General features: G+C 39.4%; 1 protein-coding gene across 1 annotated transcript in view; it reads right to left on the bottom strand.

Moving 5' to 3' along the window:
- Window positions 1–749: 749 nt before the first annotated feature.
- The window catches only part of COL9A1 (collagen type IX alpha 1 chain), a gene marked incomplete at its 3' end in the record, with an annotated part of 31,349 nt that continues 13,163 nt past the window's right edge, over window positions 750–18,935 (bottom strand). Inside the window, exons 6-15 of the mRNA XM_027884197.1 lie at window positions 13,008–13,085; window positions 12,331–12,351; window positions 11,292–11,366; window positions 10,722–10,757; window positions 10,550–10,612; window positions 8,418–8,471; window positions 7,796–7,831; window positions 2,579–2,602; window positions 2,230–2,283; window positions 750–803 (exon numbers count right to left, since the gene is read on the bottom strand). Coding sequence (XP_027739998.1) covers window positions 750–803; window positions 2,230–2,283; window positions 2,579–2,602; window positions 7,796–7,831; window positions 8,418–8,471; window positions 10,550–10,612; window positions 10,722–10,757; window positions 11,292–11,366; window positions 12,331–12,351; window positions 13,008–13,085 — 495 coding nt within the window. The remainder of the gene's footprint in view (window positions 804–2,229; window positions 2,284–2,578; window positions 2,603–7,795; window positions 7,832–8,417; window positions 8,472–10,549; window positions 10,613–10,721; window positions 10,758–11,291; window positions 11,367–12,330; window positions 12,352–13,007; window positions 13,086–18,935) is intronic.

The following is an 18,935-nucleotide window of genomic DNA, read 5'->3' as shown; positions in this document are numbered from 1 at the left end:
AACTTTCATGAAAATGAGAAACACAGATGGAGGGAACGAGAGACACAGATAAAGCACATGAACTTAGGGTTTGTCCCTAAAGAGTGGGGAGGAGGAGGTTCTAAGCAGAGGAACAGTACAGCTTTTAAAAACCTCACGTTTCCCAGCAGTTTGTCTTTCACAGCGCTCAGATTCCAGTGTGTCTGCCAAACTGTTTTATCTCTCTGGGCAGGTAAATTGCCACAACAAAACGGTAAACACACATCCCTCCTCCCAAGAGGTTCAAAAAAAGATAACTATTCTCCTTGAGCAGCAAAGCACTGCTGCAACGCTTTCTTCTGTTCTTTGTAAGTAGCAAGCCTGATTGCAAGAAAGACATAAGAACTCAAGCCCCCTAGAAGAATATATTTGTCCCATGAGCTAAAATTAAATTTTCCTTCTTTTAACAGAGAAAAGTCTACCTCTGCTGAAGTAATAAGAGTGAGGCCTGACAAAGACTATATTTACAGCATGTATTTACCGGGAAGTTTAAAACCTGTGCATTTACAGTCTGTAGAACTGGGAAGGTGTCACGACAGAAGTTACAGTTTGCATTTCAAACTATCTTTTTATAGCCATAGAGATTAGAAACTTACTTTCTAAATATAGGATCAAAAGCCTGCTGAAATAGTTAAACTCAGTATTCAGCTCTAGGACTTGAGGAGAAATTTTGTTCAAGCAGCAACAACACAAAATTCAGATGTTACCACATGTTAAATATAATCACTTACCGGAGGACCTGGTGGTCCTGGTGGCCCTCGTGGACCTCTTTTTCCTGGATCTCCCTTTAAAAGGGTAAAACAATTTTATATATTCATAGTAATAATGACAACCAGTAGTTACATATTCAGACCGTACAACAACAGTGAGAAATTAGGGGCTACAGAAGGACAGACTAGGCAGCCAGTTAAAACAAAAACTTACACCATGACTCCCATAGTAGAATGGGAAAGTGGTTTTTTGAGTAGAATGGCAGCTATGTTGTGAAATAGAAGCCACAAAAAAAACAACAAATTTTCAGCTGCTTTAGAATGCTAAAACACCTGACCACGGGATCATCTGTGCACTCCTCTGTCTTATAACTGCTACTTCAGTACTGAAGGAAAAGAATACTAGTAATTGGTAAAAATGCCCAAAGCAGAGAGAGGGGAAAATCCCCTTTTTCAGAGCCCAAGATGAATTTAGCAAGTTAGAATCTTCTCCTGTTTGTGAAGTTTTGATGTCTAGTGCTCGCATAGGTAAAGAAAATGCAAAACCTCTGCAAACTATTTTTTTGAATGCTTTGAATTTGAGGATAGGTTCACACGCAGCTTTGGAAAAAGGCACCACTGATGCAATTTCTGGCTCTGGTAGCCTCTGAACTGCCAACCGCCAGAACATGTGACAGTATGACAGAAAAATGCCATTCTTCAGATAGTCTGTACACTTCCATAGGCATCTGCTCTTGCTCTTGCTACTGACAACACAGAGAGCTACATGGATCATCTTCTGAAACTGACTGGCAGTTTTTAATATTCTTTTTTTAATTCATTTATACGATTGAGCACAACACATGTATTAAAAAGTAGGCTTTATTAAACAAAATTTTGATGCTGTTTCAGATTTCAAGTAAGAAAACAATTGGTTTCAACTTGCACTTTAATGGTAAAGTATGGAGTCAAAATGGGACAGTGTGATGAAAGTGAGTGCACAGTTTAGCAGTAAGGTCAGTAGATGGAGTTACACATAAATGAGACTAAGAAGAAATGCTGAATTGCCATGCTCACTGATATGCAAATGAAAATTAGAAATTGTTTGTGATCATGTACCATAACGTATATGTGAGATGACAGGAGTAAAGTTAAAGGTCTACATGTGATATTAAGTTTTACACTTCCTGTATTTCTGGCAAGTTTGGGTTTTGACTTTAGCTTTCCTTGAATAAGAGGTAGAGTATAGGGCACTCCATGAATCATTTCAGCCTAATCTAATAGGTGGTCCTCTTTTTGGTCTATTCATTGTTCCTTATTTCTGATGAGCTTCAAACACAATCTTTCTTCTACCAGTCAGTAGGTCAGTGGCCCTGACCGGATAATGAAGAAAAAAATACGTTTGAAAGTGCCATAATAGCCCAAGCAGTGTCTAGATGGCCCAGTAATTATTCCGTTTTTCTTTAAATAACTTCTAGCAATGGAATAAATCTATATTTTCAGCAAACATACTACTACTTACAGGTGGACCAGCACGGCCTACTTCCCCGGGAAGTCCCGCTGCACCAGCTGGACCCTAAAACAACCAAAGTAAATAGTACTTTTAAATCATACATTACCTATGTAACAAGCATCCAAGGAGTGAGAACATATAATTCTCTCAACAATCTATGTCTTCAGACACCAGTATTCTTGCCCCATATATGACAGACCAGTGCTACGGTAGCTGAAGAAAATGTACATAATAGACATAGAACATCTGGATAAAAAAAAGTCTCTATGTTCACTGACTTTTTATTACAGTATAGCAGCTTTATTGAATATTTAAGCAGTAGAACAATCTATTTATTAATTGTAAAAATGATACTTACAGGTGGCCCAAGAATCCCCTTGCCCTGTGAAATATGAAGAAAGGTCAGAAATGTGGAGAGGATTCCAAACCTATTCAAACTTTCGGCAAGAACAGAGTATTTGGGATTAAAAGGTATAAAACCTCCCTGACGTTTGATTCTGCAAAACCATTTTCAAAACTTATTCAGCTAATACTAAATATATTTTTTTTAATTAAATAACCAATATCAGGTGAAAAATTAAATTATTGATTAAGTTGCCTTGCAGTAGCATTTAATTACACATGTACTCCCACAAAGGAATGAAGGCATTAAAGCCTTTGGATGTAGCTAATTATCAAGTACCACGATGAACATATCTATGCTACAATCATTCCCTTCTAACAATGTATTCAAATCGATAATAACAGAGAACTTTTTTGCGCCAGTGCTTCCCTGAGGTCTAAATCCATTAAACTAGGGCTTTTTGGCAATCAGAAAGAACACCAAACTACTCCTGTTTACATTTCCCACCAGTATTGTTCTGAATCGCTTTAGTGAGAAGCATCCAAGATACTTCTGCCTATTTGGACGATACACTCCCTTTAAGAAAACTGATCCCTCAGTCCTGTATTATTAAAGCAAATGTAAAATTTTATGGAGAACAGCATCAACAATATGTATGAAACACTAGCATAAAAAGTACTAAACATACTTAAATCTTGAGGAGATTTGATATAATAAAGCACCTGGGCTAAATGCAACTTTAAAAACCAATGAATATCAATCCAGGATTGTATTTGTAAAGATGCCTTTATAAAACTTGGTACAATACAGGGAAAATTTCAAGCATTTATCAGAGTCATCCCATTTTAACCATTTAATACACAGCAGAAAGTAAGCTTGCACAACCTACGTAATTCCCTTGCTATTATATTTGACTACACAAATTAAACTTTCACTGCATCACATATCCTGCCTCTGAAAGAAGGAAACCAACTACTTGAAGGTTCTCACTGGAGTACCCCTTCCTAACATGCCCCTAAACAGTGACAGAGAAGGTCAACAATACCAAAAGAAGCAGCTACAGTTATTGTGTTCAGCCCACACAGCGGCCCAGGAGAAGCCTGTCCCCTCCTCTGCCCACTCCACTGCATCTCCTCACCTTACTAATTAGGACTCCAAGGAGCAGGGACTCTCCTTCAGCAACCCATACCTCCCCCTCATGTGCCTACTCCACCCTTCTGGCCATGAAGTAGACCCAGTTGCAAAGCTGAGAGCTGCAGTGCAACCAGTCAGTAAGGACATACACAAAGCAGTTGATGATCCCAACCAACTGCCCATGTTCCTGCCTTTGCGTCCTGAAGGGAAAGCCTCTCCATAGAACCTGGGACTGCAGCCTTACATTCCTAGATGCTTGCTTCCTGCTTTGGAGGTGCTCATCTGGCACATGGAGCACATGGAATGCAGGGACATGGGTGGTAATCCAAAGCCTACGAATCACCTGGCTCAGAGACACTGCATGTCTGCTAAGTACCTCTGCTATCCACCACAAAGAGTCTAACACCAGTATTTGTATGTGTACCGTGTGCTGGATGCCATGTTTTAGTAGACCTTCAAATATTTTCAAATTCTTGGTCACTAAATACACACAATCCTACCCATATGCCAGATGCGTAAATCACTTAGAAATATATCAGCTCATAGAAAAGTTTGAGGGAACTTATCACAGAAAATGGACTGAAGAGTGCACTACATGCACTGAATATAGCAGGTCCATTTACCAGGGTCAGATCAGAGACATCAGCATACTTAAATTACTTCTGAAAAAAAATTGCTTGAATTAATCAGAAGTATTCTATAAATTTTGTAAACCTGTCACTTGAAACATTATCTGCCAAACAGATGAGACCAAGAATAAATTTAAATAATCAAGGTTGTGGGTTCGATCCCTGTTTGGGCCATTCACTTCAGAGTTGGACTTGATGATCTTTGTGAGTCCCTTCCAATCCAGAATATTCTGTGAAATATTTAACACAGTTATCTGAGAAATGAAGCGGGAAAAAAAAAAAGGAAAGGGAAAGTAAAAGATGGTAACTGAAGATTGCCAGGATACATTCTGGGGAAGAAAAAGTGACAAGAGGCAGAAAAGCAAATGCTGTGTATAAAACATTACATCCTTAATATTCGTTCTAGAAGTTAACCTAAAGTCCTAACTTGGCTGACAAATTCCACTGGATGAGCTTGAAAAACAGTGATAATTTAAAACTAATTAATAATGCAGCCAAGGTTTCTGGTTTTCTCTTTGTACTGAGCATTTTACAACCTAAGCAAGGGGATTTTGTGAGAAATGAAGTCTTTGGATAACCATCCAGGGACTACTCCATTTGCAAAAGGCCTCTGACTGAATTCAAAGCAGTGCATAATTACACCTAAACACTCAGCTAATCACACAGTTAATATGCAGATTCATAAATGTGCTCAATATGTTTCTAGTATATGAGGATTCACGGATCAAACGAAAGTCTTATAAACATTAAACAACCCCATTACTTCATGTTTGTAGTAAAAGCTTCTCCAAAAGCCTCTGAATCTGAAAATTAGAACAATCACACTCCAGTACTACCACTTCTACCTTTTTTGAGGGGTTGTTTTTTTGTTTTGGCTTTTTTTATTGTTTGTTTGGGGTTGTGTTTGATTTTTGTTTGTTTATTTTTTGGTTTTGTTGTTGTTGTTATTAGGTTTAATCTCACTAAAGGTGAGATGACTAGTGCTGGCCATTTTGAGAATCTTCCATAACTGTGCCATTTCTACAGTAGCTTACAGCCATTCATCAAAGGGAAAAGTGCAATTATACAGGCTTTCCTAAGAGATTTATTTTGAGCATTAATCTTTCTATACGGCTTCAGCATGCATGGGTTAACAACCACGGGGCTACAAAATCAAACACTAGGCTTCTTCCTAAAATGTGAGGTCTAAGGATTAATCTTAACTTAAGTAAGTACAAGGTTACTTATTAGTACTTATTGACAATACTTAGTCAGGAGGTGACTAAGTCTATCCATTTTTTTTCTATTTTAAATAAATAAAAATTCTCATTTCCTCATTATAAATATTCCTGCACATTCACCCTAAAATACAAGCTTCAGCTACTTATTAAGAAGAAGTAGGACAACTCCAAAAGCAATCCCTACTAAGGTTCATTGAAGGATTACTGCCTTAAGGTTGAGAGTCTCGGGAAAAAAAAAAAAAAAAAATCACTCAACTTTAAACAATGGTTCAAAATCTCAGCAGATTGATTGCTTTTATAATCTCAAAATATCACATGACAAAAGAACTGCTGCTCTGAACAGAACCAGCATTCAATCTTGACAAGTTAGTCCAGTTTTCTACTTTCCCAAAGTAGCATCTCTTCCTCTAAATTGAAATTAACCCTCTTCATACATATTTTATACACACACTTTTCCTGGAGTCTCCTAAACTATTCATTCCCATGTTACTATGTTAATGGTGAGCTAAAATCATATATGTTTTCCCCAAGTCAGTTTTTATTCCAGTTGACAGGCTAGAATACCACAGTATTTCAACCAAATATTTTCTGTAATTCAGTTTTATTTCCCCATTTTTTCCTGTCATAGAATTACAGAATGGCTTGGTTTGGAAGGGACCTTAAAGACCATCTAGTTCCAATGCCATGGGCAGGGACATCTTTCACTAGACCAGGCTGCTCAGTGCCCCATCCAACGTGGCCTTGAACACTTTGAAGGATGGGGCATTCACAACTCCTCTGGGCAGCCTGTTCCAGTGCCTCACCATCCTCACAGAAAAGAATTTCCTCCTAATATCTAATCCCAATCTACTCTCTTTCAGTTTAAAGCCATTTCCCCTTTGTCCTATCTCACTACATGCCCTTGCAAAAAGTCCCCCTCCAGCTTTCTTGAAGGCTCTCTTTAGGTACTGGAAGGTTGCAATTAGGTCAACCCAAAGCCTTCTCTTTTCAAGGCTTAACAATCCCAGTTCTCTCAGCCTTTCCTCATAGGAGAGGTGCTCCATCTCCCTATTAATTTTTTCCTGTAACATACCTGACAGAGTTAAACTACCTCTTTATTATAGCTACATATTTCAAAATGCATTCCATACAACCCAGAAATTATTTCCACATCTATGTGACAGCAAAAAAATTAGAATAAAAAAACCGAAAACCTCAAGCCCTTAACAGAAAAATGTAAAGGTTTCAGTCTACTTAGAAGCTACCTCAGTTGTGCTGTTTTCTGTGACTAAATCTTGCTCGTATATTGAGTTCTATATGTTGACCAGCCATTATAAAAGTATTACCTATGTTCCAGATTTTCAGGTAAGAAACACCATCCATGAAAATTAAGGTAAAATGTCCACAAAGTGATTCATCTTAAATTTGAACATGGCTATAATGTAACAATTTCAAGAATAACTTTATCATTTTCTCTCTGGCCAAATATTAAAATTATTTTCTAACATAAATTTAATGAGAGTTAATAGGACAGGGTCAAAAATTCAAATATACAAGGAGTGTTATACTGGTATACAATGCCTCTTCTAATTAATCTAAATCATTTATCCAATACAAATCTAATTTTTAATTACATTATGTGCAGCCCTATTACAATTTATGCCAGCCACCTTGTTCCAATACTCATATTCCTTGAGGTTTTTTCCTAATCTATGTTTCTACATGCCATTCATCATTCACTTCTTCAACCTGTAAAATTCCCAAAGTTCACAATTCTTTTCAGCCCCTAAAAATGGATGTTAAACCCATCTGCATGCCAACTGGAACAGTACTCTTGGTCTGTCCTTTCTCATATTTTGTCTTGTTTTCAGAATGGCCAAGAGAGTCTTATATAGCATTTAGACTCCAGTGATCCCATTAAAACACATGGCAAGGAGCTGAAAACAGGAGTAACTGTAGACTATGCAAATGAAACATGGGCTCTCTTGTCTCTACAGCATTTTCACAAAGGCATGGAAAAAAATGGTATAAGTCCACATCTTGGGACATCACACACACTCTTTTCTATAGCATACAAACCAAACATAATATTTGCACGCTTCAATATAAAGACAAAAAGGTTCCTTAAAGTACCAAGTTAATAACTTATGAGTTTTTTGAAACCTCAGAAACAGTTTTTGACTTTTCTTTACTACATTTAGTGGTAAGAATCCTGCATATTAATACTTAAGGTGTAAAAATCTTCTTCATATACTGAACATATTACTTACTGGAAGTCCACGAGCACCTGGCAGTCCTGGCTCACCCTTTAAAGACAAAAAAATCAGTTTTTCAAGAGTCATTATCAATAAAGTTTTGTAAACAACAGACGAGAAAATGTTCTTATTTTTTGGGGAGTATCATTTAGTGGACATAGTCTGCAGGTATTAGTCACTTCATTAATGCTATGCTGGTTTCAGTAAGACTTGATACAAAGGAAATACTTTCTCAGTATTAAAAAGATACAGCCTTAAGGCTTTTGTTTCCCCTACTCCAACAAAATTCCAACATGCTGGTTTCTGATCACTCTCACTACTGATCTATACTTCATTTGTATAATCGCTGATGAAGTCAGGTTTCATTGCATATTACAGTGACATAATTACAAGACAAGACTAAAAGAGCCTCACTACTACTGAAAATGTTCAGCCATAATGCTACTAATGTAGTATCACCATTCCTTGCTGCTGACTGGGGGAATGAAAGCTGCTTTATACTGTGTGAAAAGGGCCTGTAACCTACACGTTTTAATATTGTAAGAAAGACTGCAGCATATTATTAGTTGCATAGAGACAAACAGAAATCCTGCTTTAAAAAAAAAATCCATAATTTCATGCATAATTTTGTTCTTACCTTCTGTCCTTTTGGTCCTGGGGCTCCACGTGAGCCATCAGGTCCCGTGAATCCCTTTGGAATTAGTGAATACAGTGTTAATGCAAGAGTTATGTGGGTTTTTTAATTGCAACAGAAAACATTCTAAAACATAGAATCACAAAGCTATTAAATGAAATAAGTAACTGCAGGAGACTTGCAACTCAAATATCTACACGTACAGATAGAACTGCACAGGTTCAAAATACTAGCTTCTGGTGACAAACATTATCGCCAGTGATATGTCTTCAAAAATGATTCAGTTAAATCATTATTAAATAAAACGTGATCTCACACAGACTTATTTCCTCTCAATGGGAGATTGATGAATTTAGTTCATGGCTCAGCTTAAAAACCAAAAACTGTGTTTTCTATTTCAAGTAAACCGTTCATTGACAACAACAAACAAACACACACACAAAAAAAATCAACAAACTGCCAGGCCAGAATTAAAGTTAGTCCTTGAACCACACTTGTCTATCCGGATAAAATTAAAAAGCAACCATGGTATTGTAACTCCAAATTCATTTAGAGTTCTTTTGTTTCTTTTTGTTTCCAAATTTATAGCCAGCCTATATGGCTTAGATATCCATACGGCCAGATATCCATATCAGTTTTTCTTCTATGTTTGTCCAATACTTTTCCATTTTGGTACACTTCCACTTTTTTTGGTACACTTCAAGCAATTCAGTGTTCACACAGTTCTTCTGACAATTTGCTTTTGAAAGCTTACATGATCATTACAAGCAATTACTGTACAGTATCTTTTCACAGTCTATTAAACCTGACACTGAAATAATTAATGAAATAAAACGAGATTTAAAAAGTCAGAACTGCCTCACCAATTACATACAAAAGGTATTATAAATCTAAAACCCCAATTAAAAGTTAAATGCATGGTGGGAGTACAGTAAGGTTCCATGTTTTGTCTTCAAGTGAAAATAAAAAAGGTTCAACATTTCAGAAGACTGTATTCTAGCATTACATTTTCATTCATCTACTAATACAAGGGAATATGCAAGTGTGAACAAATATCAAAAGCTGAGCTAAGTTTAGTGTGTTCTGTTTTATTTGATTCTGTTCCCATGAATTTTGGCAAGGAAAATAAAACTATGCCTTAAGTGACTATTATAAGGGGCAATGATTTTTAAAGATCTGCTTATGGATTTTTGTAACCAGGTACAAATGGGTTATGGGCCTGTATTGTTTTCAGGAAAAAATGAAGTGGTGTGAGATCCCATTCACAAAGCCTATTTCCTCTTACAGATTTGAAATCTGAACAGTTTATTAAAGACTGTTCCAGCTCCATGTCCACTAAATCTCTCCTCAAAAGCAAATTAGAATTTAACTTCTTAACAGCATTGCAACCTTAAATAGATATTAGGTTTTTTCATTTAAATAATTCATAATACTCTCTAATATGCTAGTTTGTTGTATATAACCTATATTTTTGATGTTTTAAATGTTAAAAGCGTTCTACCACATATGTAAATTAAACATAAGCTTGCCTACCTCCTGGCATAAGATCTAAGTACTAATGCAACAATCTTGCTTCATAGCAAGAAACACTTTCCAACACTGCTCTCAAGAGAGAAAAATATGAAGACTTTCCCAATTTTGTTTGAAAGTGTTTTTATTGCCACAAATTTATTCAAGAGATATGACCTAACAGGCCATCAACACTAGATGACGTTAAAACTTTGATCTTTTTCATTATTTCCCACAGGGACAGGAAGATGCATCAGCAGATCCTCCTCATGCCCTTGCTGCCCTGCCCTGCTACCAGGGCCAGCTTCCAGAGGTGGCAGGATGCTTCCCCACCACAGCACTGCTGCCCAGTGCCCTCTGCAGAGCAGAGTGGCAGCACAGCCAGCCTTTGTCCTGCTTCTCAGCTGCTGCCCAACTGTGCTCCTCCAAAAGGGCATCTTTGGCTTGGAGCTAAGCTCCTCTCCCACCACATGCACCTCTCGCAGTCAGTGGCAGCTATGAGGAAGACAGAGAACTCAAAAGGAAATCATACTTCTACAGAAATAGACTAAACTCAAGTATTTTTCCTTAAACAAAAAAAATAAAATAAAATAAAGAGGAAATTCCAGAAAATCACGTATACTCACATCAGCTCCTGGTTCTCCAGGCAACCCGGGGGATCCTGGTTTGCCTGCATCCCCATCTGGACCCTTCAGGATTTAAATGAACAGTTTAGCATGTTTCAGAGAGAGAAACACAAACAAAACTCAAAACCTCTTATCTCAAAGGAGCAAATGCAAAGTAGCTGAAATCACTTACCGGTGGACCAGGGGGGCCACTTGGACCTCTCTCCCCCTAACAAGATATGAAAAGGAAGGTATTAGCCAGAACTACAGCAAACTTTTATGGTCCTTCATGAAAAACACCAATTTACAGATTATTAGATATAATTCTGAACTGATTCTTATTGTAGAAAAATAATATTAAATCCACATGACCTCTATTACAGACCAACAGAAACTTCTGGCAGGACTTAAGAGAAAACGTGTAACAGTTTCTATTAGGAATAACACTACAAATCCTTATCATGATATAGTATGAGTGATTCTACATAATTCCTTTTGAGATTAGATTTATAAAACTCCTACACCTCATTGAAGACAGATAATCACAGCATGTGATGATGATTACATAAAATAAATAATCCTGAAATTTCCACATAATCTCAAAGGCCACTTCCTCCCCTCACTCCAGCTGACTACAGAGTATGAGACCCATCAATTCTTATGTGTATGTGCAGCCAAATTCCACCTCCTTGGGGTCAAATGCTGACAGAGTTACACCTTGAGGCATTTCCTATTTCCTAGGCAGGGCATGGGGAACACTTACATCAATTCCATCAATACCGGGAACTCCTGGTGGCCCTGGTGGACCTGGGGGGCCTGGTGGACCAGGGGGGCCTCTCTGACAAAGAGTAAAAAAAAGAGAAATTAGAGCCTGACAAACCACTGAGCCAGTCTGGGGGATCTGGCATGATGAGAGGCTACGGGCAAGCTGTGATGAGGAGCTGTGTCTTCACTGCATGTAATATCATAGGCTCTATATCCCATTTTGGCTGCCACTGCCATGACTAGGAACACTCCCCTCAGGACCAGAACGGGGAAGGTGCTAAACCCCACTCCCTGGGCCCAGCCACCCTCCTGTGCCCCACAATGCTGGCAGGACCAGGGCAAGGCGAGGGGGATCAACTCCCCACCAAACAGGAACTGAATGCCACATGGCAATGACAGCGTGACAGAAATAAAAGTGATCTTTGCCAGTTAAGCACCAAAATTCACTATGCTACTCTAATTACTCATTCAGCCTACACAAAGGAGATAGTCTTCCTGAGAGTTCGTGCTAGCAAAGAAAAATTAGAAAAAACCCTTTCCCTACTTCAGTGAGAGGCTCAGCGGCTTCCCCTGGCTCCCGAGGATTACATTAGCATCTACAGAGTCGCTTTCTCAAAGCGCCAGGCTCCCGAAGGGAGGCGGCAGGCGCCACCAACTTGTAGAAACCCAGGGAAAGGCTTTTACACGTCTCTGTGCCTATAATGGGGGGCTCTGTTTTCTTTGGAGAGAGCTCTGCCCGCGGCCCCACAATGGGGCTCTGTGAGCAGGAGGCTGGCCCCGGGCTCTGAGCCTGGCCCCTTGCTCCTCTCAGCGCTACTGCTGTGGACATCTTTCCTCCGCACACCACTCTTCCCAAAAATAATCCGTCCAGCGGTAGTTTTACGTGAAGCTCAAGCCTCGCCATGTCACCAGGCACCTGCCCGATGCCCACCAGGTAGCACACACACAAACCCGCGGGCCGAAAGCAGGGTATGGCAGGGTGGCCTTCAGTCCCTCTGCATCCGAACCCTGAGCGCCGTCCCTTCCCTCCCACTCACCTCGATTACCGTCTGGCTTATCTGCAAGGGAGAAGAACAAGAGTCAGTGTCGGAATGAACTTACTTGAGCCAGGCAGAGGCAAAGCGCCTGCAGGAAGAGCCCCAGGGGCAGGATGCGCCGCGGAGCCCGGGCCATGGCTGGAGGGAGCAGCCCGCGGCTGCCGGGGCGGGGGAAAGGTGAATCAGCGGCAGCCCCTCCCGGCTGCTGCCCGGCCCGGGGGAGGGTCGCGGGGATTGGAGGAACGCTGGGGGCCGGGAAGTGGAGGGCTGAGTGCCAGCGGCGCTTTAACCCTTTGCCCTGCTGCTGTCGCTTGGGGATCGACCCTCGCCGTGCCCCGCGGGTTCCCCGGGAACAGGGACAGCTGCGGGGAGGCGGCCGCGACAATCCCCCCGCCTGCGAGGCACAGCGCCCAGAGCTGTCCCAGCCAAGCAGCAGGTGAGGCGCGGGGGAGGAAGCAAGTCACGGAAGGGTTAAAATGAGGACACCGCTTCTGCTCTGGGGGAAGGTGGGTGGATTTCTAAAGGCACCAAATTCCAGGCAGGTATGGTAAAAAAGAGCATCTCCGGCCAGGAAGCGTGACAAAAAGTGAGGCTCCTGTGGGCTGCAGCGGCGGACAGGGAAAGACAAGACAAGACAGGACGGGACAGAACAGGGCAAGGCAGGACCAGTCTCTCACCCGGGCAGGCAGCTCTCCGCAGCCTTCGCGCTGGGGCCGCAGGGGGTCGCAGTGAATCACCATCCACTGGATTTCGAACTGGCAAAGGAGATAAAGATCATGTTAATTCGGTTCAGAGGGTCACGCTGGCGGAGGGTGGAAGGGGAGGAATATTGGCACACTACGGCGAGTTTCAAGCGGTGGATATTTAATGACAATAGCTACAAGTGTGTACGGGAGAGCTGGGCTCGGAGAAGTGTATTCCCCGACCCCTAACTGCAGAGGTCTTTTAAACACCGGCCATAAACCGGCCGAGGGATTTAAGGAGAATGGGAGATTCATTATTACAGAATTTGTAATTTTTTACAAATTCTCTATAAACATTGGAATTTTTCGTCACACTGCATGGTCACAGAATCACAGAATATTCCGAGTTGGAAGTCCAAGTTTTTCTCTAAGTGGATACTTGTGCCCATGAAGAATAGTAGGTCTAAGGATGGAAACATGGTCCAAGTGTGAGAAGTTCAAAAAGCAAGTTTATATGCACACTGGCAACAGACTGCAGTTGAATAATACACTTATGTAAAATTTCACATCTTCTTTGAACAGTTGTATTTGCTGCTGGAAAACGACACAGGATTAAGGCAAACCTCTTCTCAGAAGCTGCAACTGAAATTCACTTGATGTGTTATATAGATTAAAAAACAAACCCTGTGCTAAAAGTTACGGAATCACTCAAACATAAAGCTTTGGAAGTATATCCATTGATATATAATGCATCACGTAGAATTTTAAGTACCAGAAGCATATTAAATGGTGCCTATTTGTTGTATCTAAGTTTTAAAGTCTTATGTTGTTTTCCCTTCACATCACACATAGTATCATCCTGGCTTATGAACACTGAGTGGTTTATGCAGAGATTTTTCAGCTTGAGGATAACATTTTGGGGCTTCTATTCTTTTCTTTTTATTATGGAGGGCTGAGAAGTTGGGGAGAAAGAGATGTTTTGGTTTTGGTTTTACTTTTTACAACATAAATCAGAGTCTTTTCCATACGAGGGTTCCATTTTTTTTCTGAGAAGCAGAAAGTAGAAGTGAGTGTCCAGGGGGTTTCAGTTCTCATTTCTTTGCCTCTCTAGGTCTTTCTTCCTAGTCCACGAGCTAAAGTAGCTCCCCACTGTCACTCTCACAATATTATGTCTTGGTGCTTCCTGGCTGAATTCTGTGCTCCCTGTGGGATATCTCATTGCACTCTTCATCCCAACCCATAAATGATGCAGAAAGCAGACTGGCCACTGTCCTTACATTATTGCTTACTGACTGCTAGAGCTAGTAAATGCTCTGAGTCTGACGTCCTTTAAGATCTCTGCAAGACATCACATGTCCAAAAGTTGAAAAGTTGCTGCCTTTTTTTTTTTTTTTTTTTTTTGGCTTTCACCTTCATCACTTCAGTGCTACCACTCCTGAAATCGTCTTTATCTCATCTCTACCATTCTGTTTACTTGGCAGTCATCACAGTTTCCAGAGTGCTGAGATGGACAACAGAAGCAGTTGTTTCTTTTACCTGTTATCTGACACCACCATATGTGGGTCAGTTCTCTCCCTCCTTTATCCTCTTCTCATTTTCAAACCTTTCTTAGTTCATAGTAATAGCCTATTGAGTATCATAGTATACATATAAAAGAACTGAATATATACTAATACTAATTTAATACTACAAGGCAGCCACATAACAATAAAAATAAGAGGGTATATGGAGTCTGAGGATAAGGACTCATAAAAAGGCATCAAAATGGGATCAAATTATACCTTATAGGTACAGCTGGATTCTAAGTCCTGAGTCTCTACATTATTCACCTCTGAAGCGTACTTGAAGAGGGAAAGAGATCTATAACTGGCTCTAAAGCAGTTTATAAACAATTTCTTATTAAATTAATAATCTATTTCTTATTTAAATTAAGTTATACATGGTTTTAAATGACAATTCCTAATTTTTCTATTTGACTGCTTAATATTAAGTTAAAGTTATAATAAATAATGCTAAAATTTATAAATCATCCACTCAGTAGTTAGGAAATCCTATAATCATGGGTTGCCTCTACAAATGTAGTCTGCATGTAATCTGAAATTGTGTCATTCTATACTTCTTTCCTTAGAATGCTTCCTCATTCATGAGAGCAAATGAGCAGGGCTGTGGAAATGGTTCCCTTTCTGCAGAAACCGTAAGTTTGGAAGCAAATGGAGTGAAAAGTGGTAAAAAAAGAAAGGGCAGCTTTTGGAAAAGACGGACATGCCACTGAATGAGCCTGCTTTTGCTTCATGATTCTTATATAGTGCTGACAATCAATGGTCTGGAGTTATGCTTCCAACTTATAAAAGAGTGTAAAATCTGTAAAAATTTTTAAAAAAAAATTATTTAAGACATACCACCAGCAGCCAATATATGCATCAGCACATTCTGCAAGGGTTTTTTTGTGAAGATAATCATTGCCTCTTTTTTGTCCTATTTTTTGCTTTTTTCTTTTTGGTGTGTGTGTCTGTCTGACTAGTTTTTGGCTTTTGTACTAAGGTGAGAAAGATTAGAGATGGTAAAATTCTAACTACTCGATTGTGCTAGACTTTGATGCATGATTGTCCAAGTGCCAATATCTGTGTCTTATGAGAATACTACTAGCAAATGCATATACATTTTTTAAGTTCAAACACAGTTTTTCAATTTTAAACATAATATTAAAAAGAGATAGATTTTTTAAAGAGATGGTAGGATGTAATTGCTTGCTACAGAGGGAACTTGACTCAGTGAGTTAGGAAACCCTTTTTAGTGTGTGGTAAGTTTTCTTCCAGTGCTCTTGAATGGCCAAAAAATCCCTTTGTTTTATTCAAGATGGGATTCAAGTGGTGAGTGTTCAATAAAGTCTGGTACTCTTGTGAGATTACGACACACAAAAAAGTCTGAATAAATAAAAGGCAGGCATCATATACAGAAAAAAATACCTAGCATTATATACAAAACACTGTGCCGTAAGGTGAGAATTTAAATATTTTGAACACACAGCTTTGACATTTCTTAATTTGTAGTTGCTTAGTCAGGCACCATTATTTTTTTAAAATAAACTGTAATGAAAAGGAAAAAGAGATAGGAATAAAACCCAAGAAAGACCAGTAAAGCACAATACAGTTGCTCCCCACTCACTGCCAAGCAGCGGGGTGGCCCCTCCTGGTCAACTACCAGCAGATTATATACTGAGCATGGTGTTCTACAGTAGGAAATCTACCTTTGGCTGGTTCAGATCAGCTCTCCTGGCTATGAGCTCTCTCAGCTTCTTGTGCATTGTCCCACTGGCAGAGCATGAGATGCTGAAATGTCCTCGACTTACAATAAGCACTACATAGCAACAACCAAAACATGAGTGTGTTGTCAACATTATTCTCACGCTAAATCCAAAACACAGCACTGTATCAGCTAAGAAGAAAGTTAACTCCATCTGTCTTGGGGCTATATAAAACAAGAGCTGTTATGATGCCTGTCTGATGTTTTATAAATGAAAAGCAAAACCCTTCTGTTGGCAAGGTAGTACAAGATGTGACTGGCCTCCCACTGATTTAGGAGAGGTGAGAAAAGGGCAAATATGTTCTCACCTTGCTGTCAAGGTCCCTTTTCCCTTGTCAGTATTCACAATGATTTTTTTTAATTATGTTAAGCTGATTTAATGAATGCCACTGTTTTGAAAATGTCTCATGTAGATGCCCTATTGATAACAATGCACAATGTTACTAAGGATTAAGTACAGGCATAAAGTTCTCAGAAATTAACCTCAGATAATTCAGGGGTAATCGTAAAGCAATATTATTAAAATGTAATCTTTTAGGACCCATAGGTGTTGTGCTGATTTTGGCTGGGGTAGAGTTAGTTTTCTTTACAGTAGCTGGTATAGGGCTGTGTTTTGGATTTGTGCTTGAAACAGTGTTGATAACACAATGGTTTTCTCATTATTGCTGAGCACTGCTTACACAGGGTCAAGGCCTTTTCCACTCCTCACCCCACTCTGCCAAAGGCCAGGGGTGTAATAAAAAGTAAGGAGGGGACATAGCTGGGACAGATGACCCAAAGGGATGTCCCACATCATATGGCATCATGCTCAGTATATGAAGCTGGGGGAAGAAGGAAGAGGGAGGCAGTTTGATGATGTTTGTCTTCCCAAGGCATCGTTATGAGTGGTGGAGCCCTGCTTTCCTGGGGATGGCCAAACACCTGCCTGCCCATGGGAACGGTGAATTAATTCCTTGTTTTGCTTTGCTTGTGTTCATGGCTTTAGCTTTACCTATTACACTGTCTTTATCTCAACCCATGAGTTTTCTCACTTTGATAATTCTCTCCCCAGCCTCACCATGGGGTGGTTGAGGGAGGAAGCGGCTCTGTTGGGCGGAGTTGCTATCTGATGTTTAAGACCCTTGGGTCAATATTGCTGACATATTTCCCAGGTTTCCTACAGGATTTCTGTTTCATCTTAACTTCTTAGTCAGCACAGCTATAATTAGATCAGCTGTGTCTGTCTGTTCACTGTTTTGTCCTCTCGAGTTCTATGGAAATGCCTGCAAATGCCCACAGATTTGCACATCTTGGTATCAGCTATGAAATTCAGTTGTTTTATTAGTGCTTTACATGAGAGAGGTGAAGGTTAAGTAAGATGTAAATGAGACCTAAATATACAGAGTAGTATTTTCAGTATAGCATTAGTCACAGGGCTGCATTTAGCAGTACCGTAGGCTTTAAGGAAACCATGATTCTCAGAGCACAGTTTTAAGTCTCTTTTGGGAGAACTTGCTCCCTGTACCCCACTGGGCTATTGTTGGCTTGGTGATGATTCAGGGGAAGACGTCCCTTCAGGGGAAATACAACTCAGCTGAGCAATTTTCAGGTAGAAGTTTTCTACAATTTTTTGTCAAGGGTCTCTATGTTTCTTCTAAGAGAGGCCTGCTATCAACTCTTTGTACATTTCTTAAGTGACTGAGAATAAACTACATATATTTAAACATTCTATTTAAACATGCTCTCTTTCTAGAGCAATTTTAAATGAGTTTTATCCATTTTTCTGCATCTCTATAATAGGTTTTAGAGCTTCATTTTGCTTGCCTCTTTTTTCAAAACCTTCAAACAGTACAGCCAATTCTGGCATTATTTTACTTTCCATTGCGAGGGTTCAGCCTTATGAATGTGAGATTTCACAAGGTGAAAAAAAAAAACCTGTGGTGTGACTTTTACAGTTCACAGACACAGTCTATTCTGTGGTGTAAATTAATTCAGCAAATATTGATAAACAGTTTCCTCTTAGACATTACAAGTTATGCAGCTGCCCTTAACTAGTTACAGCATTAAATGTTGATCAAATAATGACCAAGGGTCACTTCTAGCAAAGTGTTTAGTGTCTATTATGACATAATCATGTTAATGCCTCTGAAATCTCAGAAACTAAGGCAATTACATCATCTCACAGCAATTATACTTTGAGCAGTAAGAAATTAATTTCGCTACCTTCCTATAAAAAACATGTGATTTAAGTTCCTTTTCATTTTTGAAATGATGCCGTATCTCATATTGCTTAGAGTTTATAGTGGATTATTTGAATTACTTTTATATAAAAAGAGCTATTTTCTTTTTTATGCAAAAAAATAAAGGATAAAAGGCATCTATAAAACTGTATAAAAATTTGCCCTCCGTAAAATATGCCAGAAATCCTGGAGTAGATCTTTGTAAAGATCCTATATCTATTGCTCTCCCAGGCAACTGTAGCAACCATAAGCAATAAAGAATCTCTTTTAAAATTATATGTACTACAGTGGACCTATAAAAAGTTGACCTTTTCTGCAAGATAAATGGAGTACTCACAGAATGCTGGAAAAAAAGAATAGGAAACACACAGTTTATGTCTGTATATTGCTGGAAGTAATA

The sequence above is a fragment of the Empidonax traillii genome, unplaced genomic scaffold (assembly GCF_003031625.1).
Source record: "Empidonax traillii isolate 1590-97213 ecotype Southwest subspecies unplaced genomic scaffold, ASM303162v1 scaffold139:size1643147, whole genome shotgun sequence".
NCBI lineage: Eukaryota > Metazoa > Chordata > Aves > Passeriformes > Tyrannidae > Empidonax > Empidonax traillii.
Note: the sequence above shows the minus strand (reverse complement) of the source record. Positions and strands in the feature narration are given on the sequence as shown.